Source organism: Schistocerca gregaria, chromosome X (genome assembly GCF_023897955.1).
Source record: "Schistocerca gregaria isolate iqSchGreg1 chromosome X, iqSchGreg1.2, whole genome shotgun sequence".
NCBI classification, from domain to species: Eukaryota; Metazoa; Arthropoda; class Insecta; order Orthoptera; family Acrididae; genus Schistocerca; species Schistocerca gregaria.
In genome coordinates, this window is record NC_064931.1 from 649,994,292 (window position 1) to 650,016,149 (window position 21,858).

The 21,858-nt window shown below is 39.2% G+C and overlaps 1 protein-coding gene across 1 annotated transcript in view; it reads left to right on the forward strand.

The window, feature by feature from the left end:
* Nucleotides 1-21,858, forward strand: part of LOC126297639 (E3 ubiquitin-protein ligase RNF170) — a 119,488-nt gene that overhangs the window by 83,043 nt on the left and 14,587 nt on the right. The window contains exon 5 of the mRNA XM_049988664.1: nt 4,666-4,800. Coding sequence (XP_049844621.1) covers nt 4,666-4,800 — 135 coding nt within the window. The remainder of the gene's footprint in view (nt 1-4,665; nt 4,801-21,858) is intronic.

Below are 21,858 nucleotides of genomic sequence, written 5' to 3' on the forward strand. Positions count from 1 at the left end.
GAATGACCACCAGCAAACTATGACCATAGAAAGCTGGATCGCCCAGTTGCTGAGCATTCTGCAGAACACAGTGTTCTTGACATTGACTGCTTCACAGCCCATGTCTTCTGTAGCCTGTCCACCTACAACAGGTTTCCTGAACTACATAGGTAGGAACTCCTCCCTGTTATACATTCCTTGTCCTCATAACCACCCTGTCCTTAACCTTCACTAGTCCCTGTACTCCCACCTGCCTCTACACCCTTCCCTGCTCCCACTACAGCCTCACATGAGGCCTCTGTCCCCTTGTTGCACTTGTATAGTCCTTTCCCCTTCTCTCCTTTCCCTCCCTCTCTCCAGCACAATCTCCCCACCCTGTTCCTGTGTGCTTCTATAGGTAGCACTAGCAGCACTTCTTCCTCCACCCCTTACTACATAAGACTGAGCCATGGTTGCTTGCGTAGCGCCGTGCTGCTGTCAGGCAGGACCATGTGACCTGGTGATTGTTCACGTGGTGGCACTTGACAGCCACTAACTGTAATGCTTTTGATTCACTGTCAATTGTGTCTGCTGTTACAGATATTAAATCCCAACAGATATTAAATCCCAACAGATATTAAATCCCAACAGATATTAAATCCCAACAGATATTAAATCCCAACAGATATTAAATCCCAACAGATATTAAATCCCAACAGATATTAAATCCCAACATATAATAAATCCCAACATATAATAAATCCCAACAGATATTAAATCCCTTCCCTCTTGAATTTTGCACATATTATCAAAAATGGCCCAACCATTGCCAGCGATGGGAAGTGGAGAGGCAGCACTTTCCATCAGCAGATCTAGAACCAGTGGCTTTGGTCTGACCCCAGCAGAAGGCCCAGTTAAGCACTGTGGTGGCACAGGAGCCCCAGTTAAGCACTGTGGTGGCACAGGAGCCCCAGTTAAGCACTGCGGTGACAAAGGAGGCTCAATCCAGCACTGTGGTGGCACAAGATGCCCAGTGAAGGACTGCGGTGGCACAAGAGGCCTGATCGAGAACTGCAGGGGGTGATAGCCCAACCATGGCATGAGGCTGCTCTAGTGCCACCATGAAGGTTAGGAAGGAGGGTGTGGTTCCATCTCTATACGTTCTCAAGCTGTAATCCTCTCAATTGCTCTCAGACAAACAAACAGCACTTTTCCAACTGACAGTGTAAACCAATTTAAAAAGAAATAAAGATTAAGTTTTAATACACTTATGAAATAGAGGTCAAAGAGACATAGCACAACCTTGGATTGTGTCAAGGTTTGGCAAGGAAATTGACTCTGTCCTTTTGAAGGAATCATCCTGGCATTTTCATAGAGCAATATTACCTGTATAAGCCAAAAGGCATATTTGAAATTAGTAATTGACATGAAATATCAAGTGATAGGGTGGACAGGGTGAGCAGCGATCTGCAGCTGTTTGCTGTTGATTCTATGGTGTACATGAAGGTGTCATCATTGAGTAACAGTAGGAGGATTCAGAATGACTTGGACAAAATTTCTAGTTGGTGTGATGAACAGCAACTAGATCGAAACCTAAAAAAATGAGAGTTAATGCAGATGAGTAGTAAAAACAAACCCATAATGTTCGAATACAGCATTAGTATTGTCCTGCTCACTACAGTCATGTTGTTTGAATATCTGGGAATAATGTTGCAAGTGATATGAAATGGGAGAAGTATGTAAGGATTGTAGTAGGGAAGCTGAATGGTCAACTTCGGTTTGTTGGGAGAATTTTAGAAAAGTGTGGTTTACCTGTAAAGGGGGCTGCATATAGGACACCAATGCAACCCATTATGAGCACTTCTTGAGTGTTGGGGATCCACACCAGGTCAAATTAAAAGAAAACATAGAATCAGTTCAAAGGGGGCCTGCAACATTTGTTACTGGTAGTTTCTAACAACACGTAAGTAGTACGAGGATGCTTTGGGAACTCAGATAGGAATCCCTGGAGGGAAGGCAAAATTCTTTTCAAGGAACACTATTGAGAAAATTTAGGGAACTGACATTTGAAAATGACTACTGAATAATTCTGCTGCCACCTACATAAATTTCACCTAAGAACCAGGAAAGGAAATGACTAGAAGTGGTACAGGGTACACTCCGCCATGCACCATATGTTGGCTTACGGAGTATGGATGTGGATGCATATGTAGAAGTGGCAGTTGGAGATATGCATCCTTTAATAGCAATGGCTCCCAGCCAGTTTCATCAACAACTCATCTGGGCGAGGCAGTGGACATAGACTGGGAATTAATAGTGGATTTAAAATTACCACAAATATGTATTGACCTATTTGCTTTCTTAATGACCACTACAGTCATCACCCACTATCTGGTGAAAACATGGGAAGTAGTGACCCGGTCCTAAAGCTGTGAGAGTTCTGCCTGAACAGCCTCATGAATCATAAATGGAAGTGGGTGAGTTTGGCAAAATTTAGGCACTCCAGAAGGCTTCAAAGAAATGTGAGCCATAAAATTACGTGCACATCAGAGCATTGCTTAAAAAATCTTCTTATATGGTGCGCACAGAGCAGAAAATGACACTGAGTCTGACACTAAGTTAATTTGGTTCTCTTCTTTGAACCCAAAACTGGTAAAGCTGCCTGAGTAGAAAATGTTAGTAGGGGGACTGCACTACTAAGAAGATTAGTATGTGTTCAATGTTTTTGCACTTAGCCACCAGTGACAGTCCTCAGAGGGAAGGCCTGGACATACTGTAGAAAGGCAGGACCTGGTACTGGGCCTGTTGCAGTGGAGGGGAACAGAGCCAGCGATATATGACTTGAATCATTAGACGCACCTCAGCACCTGTGTCCAGCTGGAATTCCAAAGTGTGCTTCTGTGTCTGCAGGGGAACTTCCCGCTCTGCAGTCATGACTGTATTGATCACAGTGTTGTCCCCATACTGCCTCAGAGCATGCGATATGTGGGCCACTTGTTGACATTACGGCGAGCTGACCGTGCTCACTGCAGGACCAGCAGTCCACTGCATGGTGCAGTTAACAGCTTCTGGTATGCCCACTACCACAGTATGGACTTGGACAGGACTGAAGTTTCTCTGAGGTACATTACATAGTGTGAATGCTGAGGAATGATGACGCTCCTGACCTGCCCGACTAACATTGCAAAAATGTCATTCACCACTGAGGGCAAACAGAGTCATCAATATACTTAAGTCTCTCAAGAGATGCCCACGATCTGGGTGCCTATGAACTTGGATGAGACTTAGATGCAGAATTAGAAGATGAGTCAGAATCATCAGATGACCACTGCTCGTGATGGTGATTACCAACTTGGCACACATGCACTTCATTTGTGAAAGCGTGCTGAGATTCCAAAGCAACCTCGAAACATTTTGCGTGTTTAAGCATGTCACCAAGGCTAGACTTGGACTTGCTTTAGCTGTGACTTCTCTGTCAGGTGAGAGGTACACAATTACATCTTAAATTAATGGTTCCACATATGAGAGTTAACAGTTCTAGCATTTGAAATTGCACTTAGCAAGACCCTGCAAGTCATCAGCCAGTGCTGCATAGGTCTGGCCCTGTTGTTTATGATAGTGGTTAACCTTGAGCCTAGCCACAATCCGATGTGTCTGCTGACCCAGTATTCAGTTAGTAGAACACAGAGATTATTGAATGACAAGCCACCAAGATTGAAGAGTGTTTGCAGTTTCTACACTGCTTTGTATGAACTGCCCTTAGAAGACAAAAGCAAAGCACTTTGCTGCCTACCACCAGTGTTATACCTGTGAGGGAACCAGTGGAGATCAAATTGATGAAGGCATATGTCCGAGCTTTCTGAAGGTTTGTAGAAGGCAGCGAATGGTGGTGAGAATGTAGCCACAACCATGGACACCGAATGTTGTTGTGTGGGCACTTATGACCTTAGTTGTTTTGATGTCCTAAAATAAAACAAACACAGAATGTTGTTGTTGTTTTGGCACTAGCTGCAGGACATCAGCATGCTGCTCTTTATGCCATTGCTGAGAGCTGCAAACTGTTGCTGTTGGGACAACTGCAGTTGCTGCCAAAGTTTTACAAACTTTGCATCCGTAGTGCTGGCACTGAATGTGAACATGTTGCCAAAAACATGATAGGGTAGGACCCTAAGAACTTATATCATGATAAGTGTCTGGCCCTGATACGATTGTGTAATCCATAAACAAGACAAGGTTGTCATGATCTGAATGCAGTAGAAATGCCAGAAACAAAAACTAGAAGACACCAAACCCACAGCCAGATCAGTATCCTAATAGCTGATAGCAAAGATATGAAAGAGCTCATAGCACATACTATATAAGACTCAACCGTAGCCACTCGCCTAGCCCCATGCTGTTGTCGGTCGGGTAGGACCATGTGACTCATCGATTCTGCCTCTAGTGATGCCTGACATACACTAACTGTAATCCTTCTAATCTGCTATAGATTGTGTCCAATGGCAACAATATTAAATCCTTAAAGTGGTGAGCTGCATTCTGTCATAATTCCTGTTATTCCATCCTGGACTTACCTTTGTTATAACTATTTCCAACAATTTTTGAAAGAGTGTTTAGCACTGACTATCTGCTACTGTAATGATTCTCGTTATTCGCTGTTAACAACTTTCATCTTACTGCTTCATAATTGTATTTTCATTTTTCTCACAGGTGACATTGATTATGACTCGATTTACTCCAGAGGAAAGGCAGGCACAAGATGGCACTGACCTAGCACAGAGACGTATAGAAATTCGGAACTTTGTTACAGCATACAACAGGCAGTCATATGGAGTGCCAAGATCGGTAATTTCTGTGTTTAATTCATTTAATTTATTATGAGCAAGTTGTGCAAGACTTCATGTTGAGTGGTGTGCTGAGAATCAGAATGTGCGTAGTATAGTAACTCCTTTTGTGTGAATGGCATTCATTTTGAATCAGATTTATTACTAAAATATCAGTAAGCATCCAGTGTTTGTAGACGTTGTTTGAAAAATTGTACACTGCAAGGTCATTGCTATAAGACAATACAACAAAAACTTTATGTTTAAAGGTCAATTAAATGTTGTGAATGTCCCATATTGTGATTTATGTTGTACTTTCTGCTGCATGCAATGTGGTTGAACCACCTATATTTGAAACCTAGCAAAAGCACACTGACAAGCAGTGTTGTGTAAGTTGATCAATACAGAATTTTTCTAGGTGTCCAGATGCCAAAGTAATAGCAAGGGTTTGTGCTGTTGTACTTGCAGTTTGTCATAAATTAACATTTGAAATGGTGTAATATGAAAACTTATAATGGCAAAAGATAAACATAATGGTTTGTTACCTACCAGGTGACTTCAGATTGGTGCCAACAGAAGAACGACAGGTGATATCAGATTGGTGCCAACAAAAGAATGATAGTCACTAGTTTCAGAACTTGGGATAGTGTGTTAAAAAGAGAGGATGAAGGAAAATAGAACACGAAAAGTATTACATAGCAAAATCAGCTGTGATTTACAATGAAGAAAGACAACAGTAAAGGATGTAATTTGGGAAAAGTCCCCTCTTTTTGGCAGAAAAAAAAACTATAAGTTTTGATATCTTTTGGGTCACATAGCTTTTAAGGCTATAGTCAGTCTGCTGCTATGTGAGAAGTGGATGACTCCCTTTACATTATTTAGATGAAATTTCCCTCTGAGCTGTTCTGTTCTTTGTAACTGATTTTCCATTTGCATGTTATGTTTAACTGTGTCAACAGGTAAAAGTTCAATCAACTTTGACAGGAAGACATATTAAGTGGTTTGAGTCCATACATAAAAAAAATTAAGGATTTTTGATTTCAGCTAGATTGGTTATTGGATCAACATTATAGAAGAGGTTAATTGTAATGAAATGCAAATTGTTGTATGTAACGGATACCACTTACATATATATAGCTGAAATACTATTTGAAATAGCTGATACTTTTGCAACCAGGTGTGGAAAATTGCAAAAATGCACAGAAAGAGAGTAAAATTAGTGATGATAAGTCGAAGAAGCTTCTAGACATAGAGCAGTTGAATATATTGAGTAATAACATGAGCATGCTTCTTGCAGACAAAAAATTATTTCTTTTGATGGTGTTAAAGGGCAGATGATATTTTCAGTTTGATGAAAATACACAATGGAAATTTATAGTTGGAAGAGAGACAAGATAACTCATAAATAGTAGTAAATCTGTGAATGTGTCATAACTAATGGCAGTAATGTAAGAGAAGGTTTTTGACCCAGATTTCCTGCTTGAACTGCAAACGTCTGCCTTAACCATTAGGCTGTCTGAACATGTCCTCAGGCCTTGAGTATTCCTGCAGGCCTGACTCAAAGTTTCATTTTCATTGTTGGTTACACCTATGATTTATGAACACTACATCCAGTGTGTCTCCCATGTGATATGTGGGAGTAGCACCATTGAGTGGAGGTCTGTGGCTTTCCCTGCCGGCATATGTATTAATGTAATTAGATTCTTGGAAATGAAAGAATTAATGGGGATAATATCAATGAAGATGAATGTGAAAAATCCTTCAGAAATGCTGAACTGGCAATCTAATGAGTATATCCTGACAAATGAAAATCTGTGCCGTATTTACATATTCCTTGTGAGAGGATAATCCATAGTCCATCAAATCCATTATTTTGCAATGATGTTATTCCCACGTACCTTGTAGATAACCGCTGGTTGTAGTGTTCAGACATTAGGAATGGGAAACATAAGTGGCAATAAAAATTTGAGTCCGACCCGCAGGGATGCTCAAGAAATCAGTGTTTGAGTGCCTGTCTTAACATGAATTTGCATGTTATAACATTTTCATTACATTGTAAGTTCAATGTTTCTGACCTGTTTTAACTGGTACCATTTAATGTCATTGCATCTGCATTGATTTCATCCCCATCAGTAATTTCATTGTTAGTGAACCCAATTCAGTTGATAAGTTATAATTGTTGAGGATCCCTGTCTTACACTGGATGAAGGTACGTCTAAGTTATGTTGTTGTTGTTGTTGTTGTTGGTGGTGGTGGTGGTGGTGGTGGTGGTGGTGGTGGTGGTGACATTATCTAGTAAATTTAACTCTGTCTGCCTGTAAAGTTGGTAAGTGATGATGTAGTCTAGAAAGATTTCCATGTACTCATAGAAGTTTCTGTGTTTTATGCTACTGGGGACAGAAAATGATTATGTTAGAGTTCACATGAAGAGTCTAATTATTAATATAATACTCATGCCTGCTTCAATGCTTGGGAGAGGTGGAGTCGTCTTTCCAGATGTAGTACAATAACTTCACAGACGAGCATGTTTTCTACAAAATTGGCTTGTTTTCCATCAACCCCTCAGTATCAGTTTATACTCATCTCTTCTGTTGTGTCTTACCAAAAGAACATCTTTCAGTTTTCTGGTTCATCATATGGATGGATATGAAAATGCAGTATATGTGGTCAGCTGGGAAATTAGTTATTTAACTTGCCAGATTGTGCCTATACTGTCATATGAGGGTTTTGAGGAAACAAGAAAGTCTGTTTTTAGTTGTGTTGTCGTGTCTGCTTCTGTAGACAGCAGTTAAAATTTTACTTTTCAGCCACCTTTAATATTTTTTTGGACTTCAGAGCTCTCTAGTTTCCTGTGTGAAACTAAAATTTGCCGCCACATATTAAAAACTGAGTGATGTTCTCACTCAGTAATCATCTTTCTATTATTTATTATACAATGTTCTCAAGAAAATATTCAATATTTTAAGTTGTCACGATAATTTTAAAATTTCATTCTCAGTTGTTTACTTGCTGAAATGTGCTCTGTGGTGGTGCCTGCAGTGACCTCTTCAATAAATTGAGATTACTGCAGGACTAATTTTTTGATACTGTATATGAGTATTTTGAATGAAATCAGTCTAGGGTACAAAATTGTGTATCAATAAGTGACAATTACACATTTTGCCCTTGTAAGGGCAAAGGTATCAGCGGAGTGTCTTGAGGCAATAGAACGAAAATTAATATGAGAAAACAGTAAAGAGAATGAAGCATAGCTGTAAGCTGTGCAGGCATGCATACAAAGGACAGTAATATATACATAAACTCAAAAAAGACAGTAGGATAAGCTTCATCCATCAATTGCAACTGAAGGGCATTAAATAAGGATAAGAATTGTCTGGATATAGCATCCAGTCATTGAGTCTTTTATCAGATACAACAAGGCCCTAAATGGGAAGTAAAATGGACAAGTAAAACTAACCAAGATTAATGGTGGATGGTGGGAGAAATGGGAATCTAAAGTAGGTAAATTACTAGACCAGTTAGGTACAGGGTGACAATTATTGAACTATATGAAAAGAAACATAAATTAGTGACAAACAATGGTGTGCGCACACTTTATTCAATGTGAAAATGTCATTACAAATATTCAGATTTAGGTCATGATATGTTCATTTGTGGTGATGTGGCACTGACAAATGGTGGAATTCTGCATGAACGGCTGAGGAGTCGGAACATCGATACTGTCAATGACCTTCTGAATGTCTGTTTTCAACTCAGCAATGGTTTTCGTGTTATTGCTGTACACCTCATCTTTATTATAGCCCCACAAAAAGGAGCAGCATGTGTTCAGACCTGGAGAATACAGCAGCCAATCGAGGCCCAGTCCAGTGGCCTCTTCGTACTCCAGAGCCAGAGTGCGGTCTCCAGTGTGCTCCTCCAGGACATCAAACACGCTCCTGCTTCGATGGGGTTGAGCTTCGTCTTGCATGAACCACGTTTTGTCGAAATCAGACTAACTTTGGATAATGCAGATGAAATCATCTTCGAAAACCTTTACATACCATTCAGTAGTCAGCATGACATCAAGGAATATCACACTGATTATTCTGTGACTGGACATTCCACACCACAGAGTCACCTTTTGAGGGTGAAGAGACTTCTCGATCCCAAAATTCGAATTCTAAGTCCTCCAAATGTGCCAATTTTGCTTATTGACTAACCCATCCAAATGGAAATGGGCTTTGTCACTAAACCAAGCCATACCAATTCTCATCATGCCCTGCGACCAACCGTGCAGTTTGAATAACCTAACGCAAACCATTCAGAAGTTACGATGATTTTATTTCGTATAGTTCAATAACTGTCACCCTGTACCTTATGTGTACTAAAGCAGGCATGGTTTACACAGCTCAGAGCCATCCGTACAACATATGGATGTAGAGCAGAAAACAATCGGCTAAGCAGATCCGTCCAGCGTAAGACCAGAACTGACTATGAGGTGTGTGACCAGATATGCTGGTATGGGCTAGGTTGTGCAAAGACTCAAACATAACAGATGACACTAATTGTGTTGCTTAATGTCAGCAGTTTAAAAACTTATTAAAATATATGTGATACCACTTAAAAAGAGAACAAATCCCATTGCAGTTAACAAACTGTAAAGCACAAGCAGAAATTTACTGATATCAATTAGACATAATGGATGCATAAAAATACACAAAAAAGTAGTAGTACAATATGAATCAGTGCCACATCCAGTAAAGCTCATAATAGCAAGGTAAACAAAAGTACAGCAACATTAGTAAGATAATTGCAGATTCATAAGTGAATCTTTTGACATGGCCGAAGAAACAATGTTCGGCGATGTATGTATCACAAATGCTGGACGGCTGCAGGTCAGCACATTAATTTATGAACTGTGATATATTCTAAAAGGTTCCAAAAGGACCTTAACTAAAACCACATAGAAGTAAAAAACAGTAGCTAACATAATAAATATCCTCTGTGCATACCTGTTGTTTAGGACAGCATAAACAGAGTAAAAACATTTTAAGAAATTTTGATTTACATTAAAATCCCAGAGGCAAAAGAATAAATGCTAAGACAAAAACACTCATTAGCATAGAAGAGAGAGTGAACAAAAGTTATGCTGCGCAATTGTGGCGGTAAGCAGTATTATGGGAGGGATCTTATAGTTGGCATCATTACACTGTAATAAGACTGGTTTTTACTAACCAATTGATCATTCAATAGCCTTTCTTTAATAGCACATTAGTGTTTAACGATTCCATATCTTCTAACAAATTCATCTTCTTCTCTTTGCCAGTGGTATGCAGCAAGCTCATGTTGCTCAATGTTGGAGGCTGATTATCAGTTGATATCAGGTGCTCACAAGGGAACCTCCCCATCGCACCCCCCTCAGATTTAGTTATAAGTTGGCTCAGTGGGTAGGCCTTGAAACACTGAACACAGATCAATCAAGAAAACAGGAAGAAGTTTGTGGAACTATGAAAAATATAAGCAAAATATACAAACTGAGTAGTCCATGCACAATATGGGCAACATTAAGGAAGTGTGAGCTCAGGAGCACCGTGGTCCCGTGGTTAGCGTGAGTAGCTGCGAAATGAGAGGTCCTTGGTTCAAGTCTTCCCTTGAGTGAAAAGTTTAATTTTTTATTTTCAGACAATTATCTGTCCGTCCGTCCGTCTGTCCGATGTGATCACTTTTTTGGGAGTGATTATCACATCCACAAGAAAAACTAAATTGGGCAAGGTAGAAGAATCTTTTTACTCATTCGCCAAGTGTACAAGTTAGGTGGGTCGACAACATATTCCTGTCATGTGATGCACATGCTGTCACCAGTGTCATATAGAATATATGAGACGTGTTTTTCTGTGGAGGAATCGGTTGACCTATGACCTTGCGATCAAATGTTTTTGGTTCCCATTGGAGAGGCACATCCTTTCGTCTACTAATCACATGGTTTTGCAGTGCGGTCACAAAACACAGACACTAAACTTATTACAGTGAACAGAGACATCAATGAACGAAAGGACCGATCATAACTTTGCGAAAATAAAGTAAGTAAACTTTTCACTCGAGGGTAGACTTGAACCAAGGACCTCTCATTTCGCAGCTGCTCGCACTAGCCACAGGACCATGGCGCTCATGAGCTCACATTATCCTAAATGTTACCTATCTTGTACATGGACTACGCAGTTTGTATATTTTGCCTATTTTTTCATAGTTCCACACAACTTCTTGTTTTCTCGATTGATCTATGTTCAGTTCTTCAAGATCTATCCACTTATAACTAAAACTGAGGGGGATGCGATGTGGAGGTTCCCTTGTCAGTAATGACTGGGTGATGCCTAACTTGTCCTCTCTTATTTAGTTGGTGCTCATGAAATAGAGTTCTAAACATCCTGCCTGTTTGCTTGCTTGGTTGTGTGTTATGTATATAACTATTTCAGAACTTTATTAACCAAATAAAACAAACAACTTCCATGCCCTGCTTCTCAAATGTTTTAGCAAGGCCATATGACAGGTTTCCTACAGAGAGCATCTTCACAAGTTTCATATTGGAGACTGATAAGTCTTGTGGAATTTTGGGTTGTAATCATTGCTAACCACATGTTTTAGGATAGCTAACTTTTTCTGTATAGGTGAGTGGCTCAGCAATAGATGAGTAACATAGTGGAAGTTCACTGATAAACTGTGTTACTGATTTGAAGTAACTGATCTTATACCAGTAAGAGTTACAAGGAAGGGTGTGTAATTGAATCTCTTGTGATGGCCTTATGAAATATATCAAATTGGATTTTACCCCCATCAATATGCAACTGTAGGTTCAAATAATTAAGAATTTTGCTATTATTCATTAATTCATGAGTAAGTCATGTTTGGGCTCAATGAGTTGAAGTCATCTACCAACAATGGGATGCCGACTGCAGAACTGTTAAAGAAAATGAAAATGTCATCTACATATCGCTGATAAAAAAGGACCTCAATGGGTTTGTTTGTAAATAACTTTTCTGCTGCCAGTTACAATTTTCTTTTATTCAATGTGTAAGGTTCTGCTTTGTTTTGTTGACTTCAAGTTTTCTTATGGTCCATTTGTGCAGAGACTCACACATCTTTTAGTGCACAGTATATATCAAAAATAACTTACATTTAACATGTATGTGTGTCTGCACAAATTGACCATAAGAAAACTTAGTCAGCAAAACAAAGCAGAACCTCACACGTCAAAAACATTATGTAAAAATGACATAGCACAAAGAGAAAATATACTTGAAAATGGGAGTCATTTCCTAAAATGTGCTTTGCAAAATAAGACTAAAAGAAAACGGTGACTGTTAGGAGAAAAAGTTATGTAATAACAAACCCATTGCTTTCACAGTCACAATCTCGCACAAAACCATTTATAATGGACAAAATCAGGAAAAGGACCTCCTTTTGTCTGTCCAAGTTGTGCCTAAAGTAATTTCATTCTAAGTGGTTGACATAGACATCAGCAATGAAACCCACCAAACATGGCTAGGCCATCATTTTGCTTGTAATATTGAGTATTGTGTGAGAAATAATTACATGTAGTAAGCGATCTAAGGATAAAAGTGCTTTTTCGTTAATCTCATACTTTGTTGTTCGACATTGCTTAAGAAGATCATTGTGTACGAGGCATTTGTGTATAAGTTTTCTATATCAAAAGATAACAAGGTGCAGGTAGGTGGAAAGATTATACCACTAAGCAGATTAACCAGACCATTCCTGTTGCAGATGGTGAAACTCTCTTCAAATACAAATTTTTGATGAAATAGTTCCAATGTATATTTGGGGATCAGTTCACCTGGATTTCCTATTCTGTTAGAGATCTGGCATAAGAGGTGGTCTAGCTTGTGTGTCATAAACAACATGAATGCAGAGGGGACATTTATTATGATAGCTACTGTTTTTTCACTTCTATATGGTTTTATTTAAGGTTCTCTTGGACCCTTTCAGAAACTACAGCAATTTATAAATTAATGTGTTGGCTCTGTAACACTCCAGCATTTGTGACACATATGTTGTACTGACTGTTTCTTCAGCCACATCAAATACTCCCTTATTTATCTGCAATTACTTTATTAATATTGCTGTACTTTATCTTGCTATTATAAGCTTTATTGGATGTAGCACTGATTCGTCTGGTGCTATTACATTATTTGTGTATTTTTACGCATCCATTACATATAACCATTATTAGCAAGTTTCCGCTAATTCTTTACAGTGGGATTGTTCTCACTTTAAATAATATCACATGTATTTTAATAAGTTGTTAAACTGTTGAAATTAACCAATGCAATTAGTGTCATCATTTACATTTGAGTTATTGTGCCATCCAGCCCATACCCATCATATGAGTACAGGGTATCCAGTTGCACACCTCATACCCAAATGTAGTCTTGCGCTGGATGGGCCTGCTTTGTCAACTGTTTTCCACTCTACATACACATGCTGTACATGTGGTTCTGAGGTGTGTACACTATGCCTACTTCAGTACACACACAGCGCATAAGGTACCTAACTGATCTGGTATTTTATCTACTTTAGATGGCATTTCTCCCACTACCCTTCCTTAATCCTGACTAATTCTACTTTTCTGTGTGTACTTCCTATTTATAGTGTGTTGAAAATAAGTTGCAACTTTTGACAGTTCAGTACAAAATGAGTGGAGGGGAGTGTGGTTCCCAATGTGTGCTGTGTGTGTTAGCAGTTGACCACAGTGTAATGCCAGGTCTACTTGGTGCAGAACCTGGCAGGCTCACTGGACTGTGTGAACAGCAAGCGGCGCAAGTAGGCTGATCTGCAATCTTTCTCAAATGATTTGAGAGAAACTACTCAGTGATTCTCTCTCATTTTCACACATCTTATAATTTAATTCGTCTGCTTCATAATGAACCACCTACACTCCTGGAAATTGAAATAAGAACACCGTGAATTCATTGTCCCAGGAAGGGGAAACTTTATTGACACATTCCTGGGGTCAGATACATCACATGATCGCACTGACGGAACCACAGGCACATAGACACAGGCAACAGAGCATGCACAATGTCGGCACTAGTACAGTGTATATCCACCTTTCGCAGCAATGCAGGCTGATATTCTCCCATGGAGACGATTGTAGAGATGCTGGATGTAGTCCTGTGGAACGGCTTGCCATGCCATTTCCACCTGGCGCCTCAGTTGGACCAGCGTTCGTGCTGGACGTGCAGACCGCGTGAGACGACGCTTCATCCAGTCCCAAACATGCTCAATGGGGGACAGATCCGGAGATCTTGCTGGCCAGGGTAGTTGACTTACACCTTCTAGAGCACGTTGGGTGGCACGGGATACATGCGGACGTGCATTGTCCTGTTGGAACAGCAAGTTCCCTTGCCGGTCTAGGAATGGTAGAACGATGGGTTCGATGACGGTTTGGATGTACCGTGCACTATTCAGTGTCCCCTCGACGATCACCAGAGGTGTACGGCCAGTGTAGGAGATCGCTCCCCACACCATGATGCCGGGTGTTGGCCCTGTGTGCCTCGGTCGTATGCAGTCCTGATTGTGGCGCTCACCTGCACGGCGCCAAACACGCATACCACCATCATTGGCACCAAGGCAGAAGCGACTCTCATCGCTGAAGACGACACGTCTCCATTCGTCCCTCCATTCACGCCTGTCGCGACACCACTGGAGGCGGGCTGCACGATGTTGGGGCGTGAGCGGAAGACGGCCTAACGGTGTGCGGGACCGTAGCCCAGCTTCATGGAGACGGTTGCGAATGGTCCTCGCCGATACCCCAGGAGCAACAGTGTCCCTAATTTGCTGGGAAGTGGCGGTGCGGTCCCCTACGGCACTGCGTAGGATCCTACGGTCTTGGCGTGCATCCGTGCGTCGCTGCGGTCCGGTCCCAGGTCGACGGGCACGTGCACCTTCCGCCGACGACTGGCGACAACATCGATGTACTGTGGAGACCTCACGCCCCACGTGTTGAGCAATTCGGCGGTACGTCCACCCGGCCTCCCGCATGCCCACTACACGCCCTCGCTCAAAGTCCGTCAACTGCACATACGGTTCACGTCCACGCTGTCGCAGCATGCCACCAGTGTTAAAGACTGCGATGGAGCTCCGTATGCCACGGCAAACTGGCTGCCACTGACGGCGGCGGTGCACAAATGCTGCGCAGCTAGCGCCATTTGACGGCCAACACCGCGGTTCCTGGTGTGTCCGCTGTGCCGTGCGTGTGATCATTGCTTGTACAGCCCTCTCGCAGTGTCCGGAGCAAGTATGGTGGGTCTGACACACTGGTGTCAATGTGTTCTTTTTTCCATTTCCAGGAGTGTATTTGTTAATGGTCATAGTTATTGTGATATTTCGATAGTTGGTAAACTACTGCAAGAAATTTTTAGTTTGCAGTGAAAAATAGGTGTCACTATGAATTTGTGTGTTGGTGCCCATTAGGTTACATGTTTCTGCATATTAAACGTAGAAGGATATCGCTGTCTGTTTCCAATTTTGAGAAGATAGAATGTATGTAAAGCACTGTCACAAACTGTGCATTAGTGAAAAAACTAGAATGAAATATTCATAAATTCCTCATATCTCATAAATGGTATTGAGACACCAGAACAAGATTTTGGCAAATGGTAGCATGCAAAGACGAGAGTGCTTTGCCATTTGATTAATATGCGAAACTTCCATGTCTACCACAATATTCAAGTGACTACAGATTTTTTTCAGTGAAATTATGTAATTATTGAGGGCTCTCAACCGCTGGTGAAATGAGAGCTGCCATGGGTCTTGTAACAATATAAGTGAAGAAGTTGCACATTTATCTTTATACTGAGAATGGGCTGTTTCATAAACTATTGACCTGACTGGTACTCAGCTGTTAGTTTAATATTAGAGTATTTCAGGATTCTGTCACAATTTCAACTGCATTAGAATGTTAGTGAGATTAATATTTCTAAATTTTGCTGTGTTTTGAAAAAAGAAGTAAATTTTAACATGACAAGAAGAGAGAGTAGATCAATGTCTCTTCAACCACCTTCTTGGTATGGTTGACAACTCAAGAAGACCAGTCCTGTCGTGTAACATTTGCAGTGGCTTCTTTTGCCAACATTTCAACCTCAGTGAGCATAAACTTGGTTTTGTTTTTTGCCACATTACTTTTCGCCTAGGGCCATATAACTCAAGTCAGATTTAAATGAGCGGGGTATGGAAGAAGCCTGATTAAACTGTACCTCATTGACCTGGTAACGTGAAGTTTTGGCTTGTACAGCACTACAAGTTCCAGTAACTTCGCCTTATACATACTGGATTCAGTTTATCTCGTGGAACATTTCTGTGTACACAGAGCAAACTATCCACTTTCCTCCACTGCGTTGGTGGAGCTTTGTGCATCACAACAGAGTGGTATGACATTTTTCCATTACTATTGTGGAATTCTGAGGAATATTTTGCATCAGAACATTATCTTCCCAGCTTATGAACCTGTTCTCGGACAACACTTTTATTTCAAATCTTGTATTCATATGTACTTCACTGTTGTGTTATTAATCTAGAGCCAACACAGAAAACTTGTCCACAATACCTAATGGCTACAGAACCCTTCAATGCCAGACAATACAACTTTACAATGAGAGCTGATGAACATTGATGCATCTAATGTGTGACACCATGTGGTACTGTTCATTCATGATGTGGCAACAGGGGCACCTTACCAGCTGAACTGCTGGCTGCATGGTAGGGAAAGCCAGCTCACCACTGTCATTATCTGGGCAACAGCATCATATCCCCCTCCGGTCAGTGAAACATCAACAGTTGCAAATAATTTTAAATGCATTGTAGGTCCTTCACATATCTGATAAGACACTTGATGACCAGATATCATATCCACACTTCTTATTCTTATTTAATGCAGTTCAGTGGCTACTGATGGATGAAACTTATCATACTACATTTTTTTGAGTTAATGTAAATATTAATGTTCATTGTAAGCACAGCTGCATAGATTAGAACCATGTCTTATTGTATTTACTGTTATGTCATATTAGTTTTTGTTCTATTGTCTCCAGATAATGTGGTGATGCCTTACAAGGGTGAAATAGGTAATAGTCATTAGTAAAAACAATTTTGTTACAGATACTATTTTCATTCAAAATATTCATAACCGATTACTCTATTGAACAGCCAAAATGGAGTGGAACAAAAATTACTGTGAATAAATATTAACTGAGGTAATTAAGTATTGATTATGGGTTATTTTGAACAGTAGGAGAGAAGGAAGAATAAAGATATGCCGTGGGGCTTATTTTCTGGTGCCATCAGTTTCCAAATTCTTGGGACTCGTATTTCAGAGGACTCTGCTCGATTGCCAGTATGGTTGTGGTATTGCTAAATCACTCCAGATGAGTGATGGGAAGGATTTTTAGTCAACGCCATAACCATTTTTCCCTCTTTAACATTGTCAGCTCTAAGTAAGTGATCCATGTGTGCTGTTCTCAGATGAAGTTTTCCTTCATAGCATGTCGTACTGTTTCATATACTAAATGAAATAGCTGCATGATGAAACCCTTTCATCACTCCTTCTGCATCTTACTATAAATATATTGAAAGTAGGAAAAAATCAGATTTTATTTTTACTGCCTTGCAGGCCTCCCACCACCAGCACCTCCACAACCAATCCCTTCTATTTTTGTATCCAGTGTGATAGGATCATCTGTAAATAATTGTATTACTACAAGGCAGAAAGTAATTGGAATTCTACTGTGTCATCCATCTCTTGAGGCATGTTGCTCTTGGATTGTAGGAAAATATTTCTTACAATTTGTCTGTAATAGGAGTGTGTTGAAGTATATGCCAGATACAAAGAGTAAATCAGCTTGAATTAAAACTGTAAACATAAAAAAGTGTGTTTACTATCAGTAAGTGAAACAGTTTCCAGTCTGTAGTGTTGTATCAGTGACCTTGGTGTTTTTGTCAGAATATGAGATTTGACTTTAACTAAGTATTGATTCATTTCTACATGCCAGAAACAGAAAGGAATGTACTTCAGTAAGACAATGCTGAAACCACACTCCTCAATGAACTAAGTTTCAGTACTTGGCAAGACTTCATGGTTTGACTGTAGTCTGTAGTGTTTATGTTGTTGGTGATAATGTGCTACACACACACTCTCACTCACTCACTCTATGATTATCTTATAATATCTTCAGTTTCATGAATAACAGAATTCAAGGAGAAGAGTAGCTTATAAACTGCTCAAAAGTTGTATTACATAGTTTTTATTATTGCACAATGTTATAACAATTTTCTGCTAATTATATGAGATACCTTCAGAGTTTGACTGCATTAATTAGTAACAGCATGTCCGGATTGTGTGAATCATCAGTTGTTTAAATTACTTTTTTGTTTTTTACATTACATACTGTGAAATATGTTGAGAGCTATGTAGTCCCACAGAAAGTGAATGGAGAGTTGTGCCATTTAGTACATTGAGATAAAGACATTGTCTGTGTTTGTTGTTTTGCTTTATACATCAGAAACTAAATGTTGGGATTTTTATTTGCCATTGCAAGCAAGTATTTTTAACCAGCAAGGGAATGATCCAATCCACCATGTCGAAACCTACCCTGAAATTTTTCACCCAGGAAGAGTACATAGAAAGAAATGCAATTTCAAAATTTTATCCAATATGGGACACACTAAATATTTTTAAAAAATGTTAAAGTTACTGATTTTTGCCTCATGAAGAACCACTTATAACAGCGGTTTGTACAGCCCTTCCTGTCTAGTGCAAGAAAAGCATGAATAAGCAAACACAGCTGGGATGAGGATGTAGTGCCGTGTAGTGCAAAGTCCAAAGTGCACACTCATGAATTTTAAGTACTTAAACTATACCATAAATGTTTCAAATAACTAATTTTTTGACTAAATCGCTGTTCATATCATTAGGTAAACTGTTACAGATGTAATTGTTACACTAGTGACTTGTTGTTGTTGTTGTTGTTGTTGTTGTTGTTGTGGTCTTCAGTCCTGAGACTGGTTTGATGCAGCTCTCCATGATACTCTATCCTGTGCAAGCTTCTTCATCTCCCAGTACCTACTGCAACCTACATCATTCTGAATCTGTTTAGTGTATTCATCTCTTGGTCTCCCTCTATGATTTTTACCCTCCACGAAGCCCTCCAGTCCTAAATTGGTGATCCCTTGATGCCTCAGAACATGTTCTACCAACCGATCCCATCTTCTAGTCAAGTTGTGCCACAAACTCCTCTTCTCCCCATTTCTATTGAATACCTCATAATTATTTATGTGATCTATCCGTCTAATCTTGTGACTAGTAGAGGAAAAAAAAATCAAGTCAGTATATCATATTACATTACAGACGGCATCCCTCAATTCAGACTTTAATTTATCCCATAAAATATTTTGTTACAACCTTGTAGCACAGTTATTATCATTATTTTTAGTAATGTGTATTTCACTAACATTGAAACAGTTGTTTGTGTATTCCCTGTAGTCCTCACAAAAATGTGATGTGTCTGTTCAATAATGAAAACACTCCCTTACACCTGGCATACCTGATATAAGAAAAATCAATACATTCAGGCACTTCACAGTAATTAATAATCATACTTGGACTGAACTGGGGTGGAGTTAAAAATGATCATGTCCATTGTTCCGCTTATTGTGTTCTGTACCAGGCATGCGTGATCAAATACGAAAGCCATGGTGATGCAAACTGACAATCCACAAATGAATGAAGTTTAACAATACTGTGCTGCTGATACACATTATAACAGTACTGGCTACTACTAAATTAGCAACACCCCTTGGATTTTTGTGACTGTGCATAATGGAAAGGTATCAGATTGTTTTTTTGTTTCTGGAAAAAATTTTATTGAGAGGAAACAACAATGAAACAAGCACTAATTGAATCAAAGTTCTATTAGTAATAAAATAAACAGTAGTTAAGTAAAAAGAAATGGTCATCAGCCTATTTAGGCAAAGTTGTACCCAGTACTAGTGTGGCTCATGAAGAAAGCTAACCATTGAGATTGACTTTACTTGATACTGAACTTCTGTTTTGCTGATAAGATACAAGACAGTAGCACAGTTTAGCAAGTGATGTACCAGTAATTTTACTTGAACTACACAGTAGTAGCACTAATATGTTTCGGTAAAAACTGGCTCTCACCTAATACTTACAATCTGTACATTACAGTTGGAAGCTAATGGTAGTTATAGGTAAATGAATACTAAAGATGGAGCACTACTGACTTTGACAAGAGAGTCTTTTGTTAGTTTAGTTATGGAAAATTACTATTATTGAAATAGTTATGAAGTAATTGTATCTTTTGTACTGATTATTATTTGCATTCTCAAAGACTATTCACTTCCTTCTACTATTTAGTTCAAGTGGAAGATGTGACACCTGGATCTAGTATAGTTCGAATATTTGTAGTCAGTTTCTTTATTGCTGTTTTTTAATATGACATTTAAATCTGTCTCAACTATTAGCATGGGGACCTAGCAACTAATCTATCAATAGACTCAGATCGAGATTGAACGCTTTAGTCACAACAAAGATTGGGAATCACTGTTAACTACATGATACATGAAATTGTATATATTATTATTTCAGTAAGAAGAATCTTAGAATTGAATACTTTAAATCTTCTTTTAGTGCTTCTACTATGATGAAACTTTAACCTTCCATTTATGAAGGCTATGTGGAATATTTCAAAGCTTATGCTCATTAAATAATTACATACTACACAACATCAAAAAGTTTTTAAATTTTATTAAGGAAAATAACTGCTTTACAGTTCAGTAAGATAGGATACTCTGATTCATTGTAGCACTTTGGGTAGCACCCTATCTAGGTAAATGACTATGGATAAAATATGGTAACTCAACACAAAGTTTACAGAACACAGACTTATTATTGAAACCAGAACCACATAACTGGTTCATGCAGTTGTACAGTACTCAACTGATAATTTCAGATGAAGGTGGTGGCAGTGTTGACCTCATGTGTTATTTAAAAAAGGTTGCAAAAGAATCCGTGGCTCTTCCAGTGTAACAAGCTCTGGAAATTCTCTTCTTAATGTCGGATTTTCATTGTACAGAACTAACCAAAGTCTGTCAATAATAAGCCGAATTATTTCCACATCCGAGGATATCTTATATAATCTTGCAGTTATTCTCACTTCTTTCAGTTCACAAGATGTGCACTCTTTGCGATAGCCACCAACTGACTCATTCCACACAGGAGCCTCGCAGTTTGATCACCAGATCTATCTTTTCTATTCCCACCTAACCAGTTCCATTGTAGAGGGACTTCCCTCCAAGTTTTGTGTGATTACAGAGCTACTTTCCCTATGTGTAAATCAATATTACAGTTAAAGTTTTAACTTTTACATTCTTTAACAGCATGTTACTTTTGATATTACATTCTTAGATTAATTATGTTTACATAAATTGTCATAAATAATTAATAAAAGATTTACGTGGATGTTACGTCAAAGCACATAGCTATACAGAAGTCACATTAAATAAAAACAGACAAAGAATTTAGGTAAGACCATTATAGGTAATATCGATAATAGTGTTACAACCTGAAATGACAAAGAACGATCGGAAGTTGTATTGTCTGACAATTTTCTGAAAGTGTGACACTGTCAAAAAAATTCTTTATTGAGAGGCTGATACTAGTTCCAGATGGAATCTGAATTACGTACATTGACAGTCTTTTTGTTGTCATAAAGAGAGAGTTGCCTTGTGTCTAGGCCAAAGGTCCAACAAAAGTGATGAATTATTTTTCAATATTTTGCTATGATGATGATAAGATTTTTCGTAACGACACAGTCCTTTTTTAAAGTTTTGGTCCTGATTAGCATTAAGGTTCCTGAAGACATGTGTGTAGCTGTGGAAACAATAATCTATTGATGATTACCAGTGGCATTGTATACGAATGTGTCATACCGTCCATCAGATGCACAAGCGACTCAGTGTGTTCTCCCCCTCCCCCACTCAAAATAATGTGATTTGCATGCAGTTCTTGGAC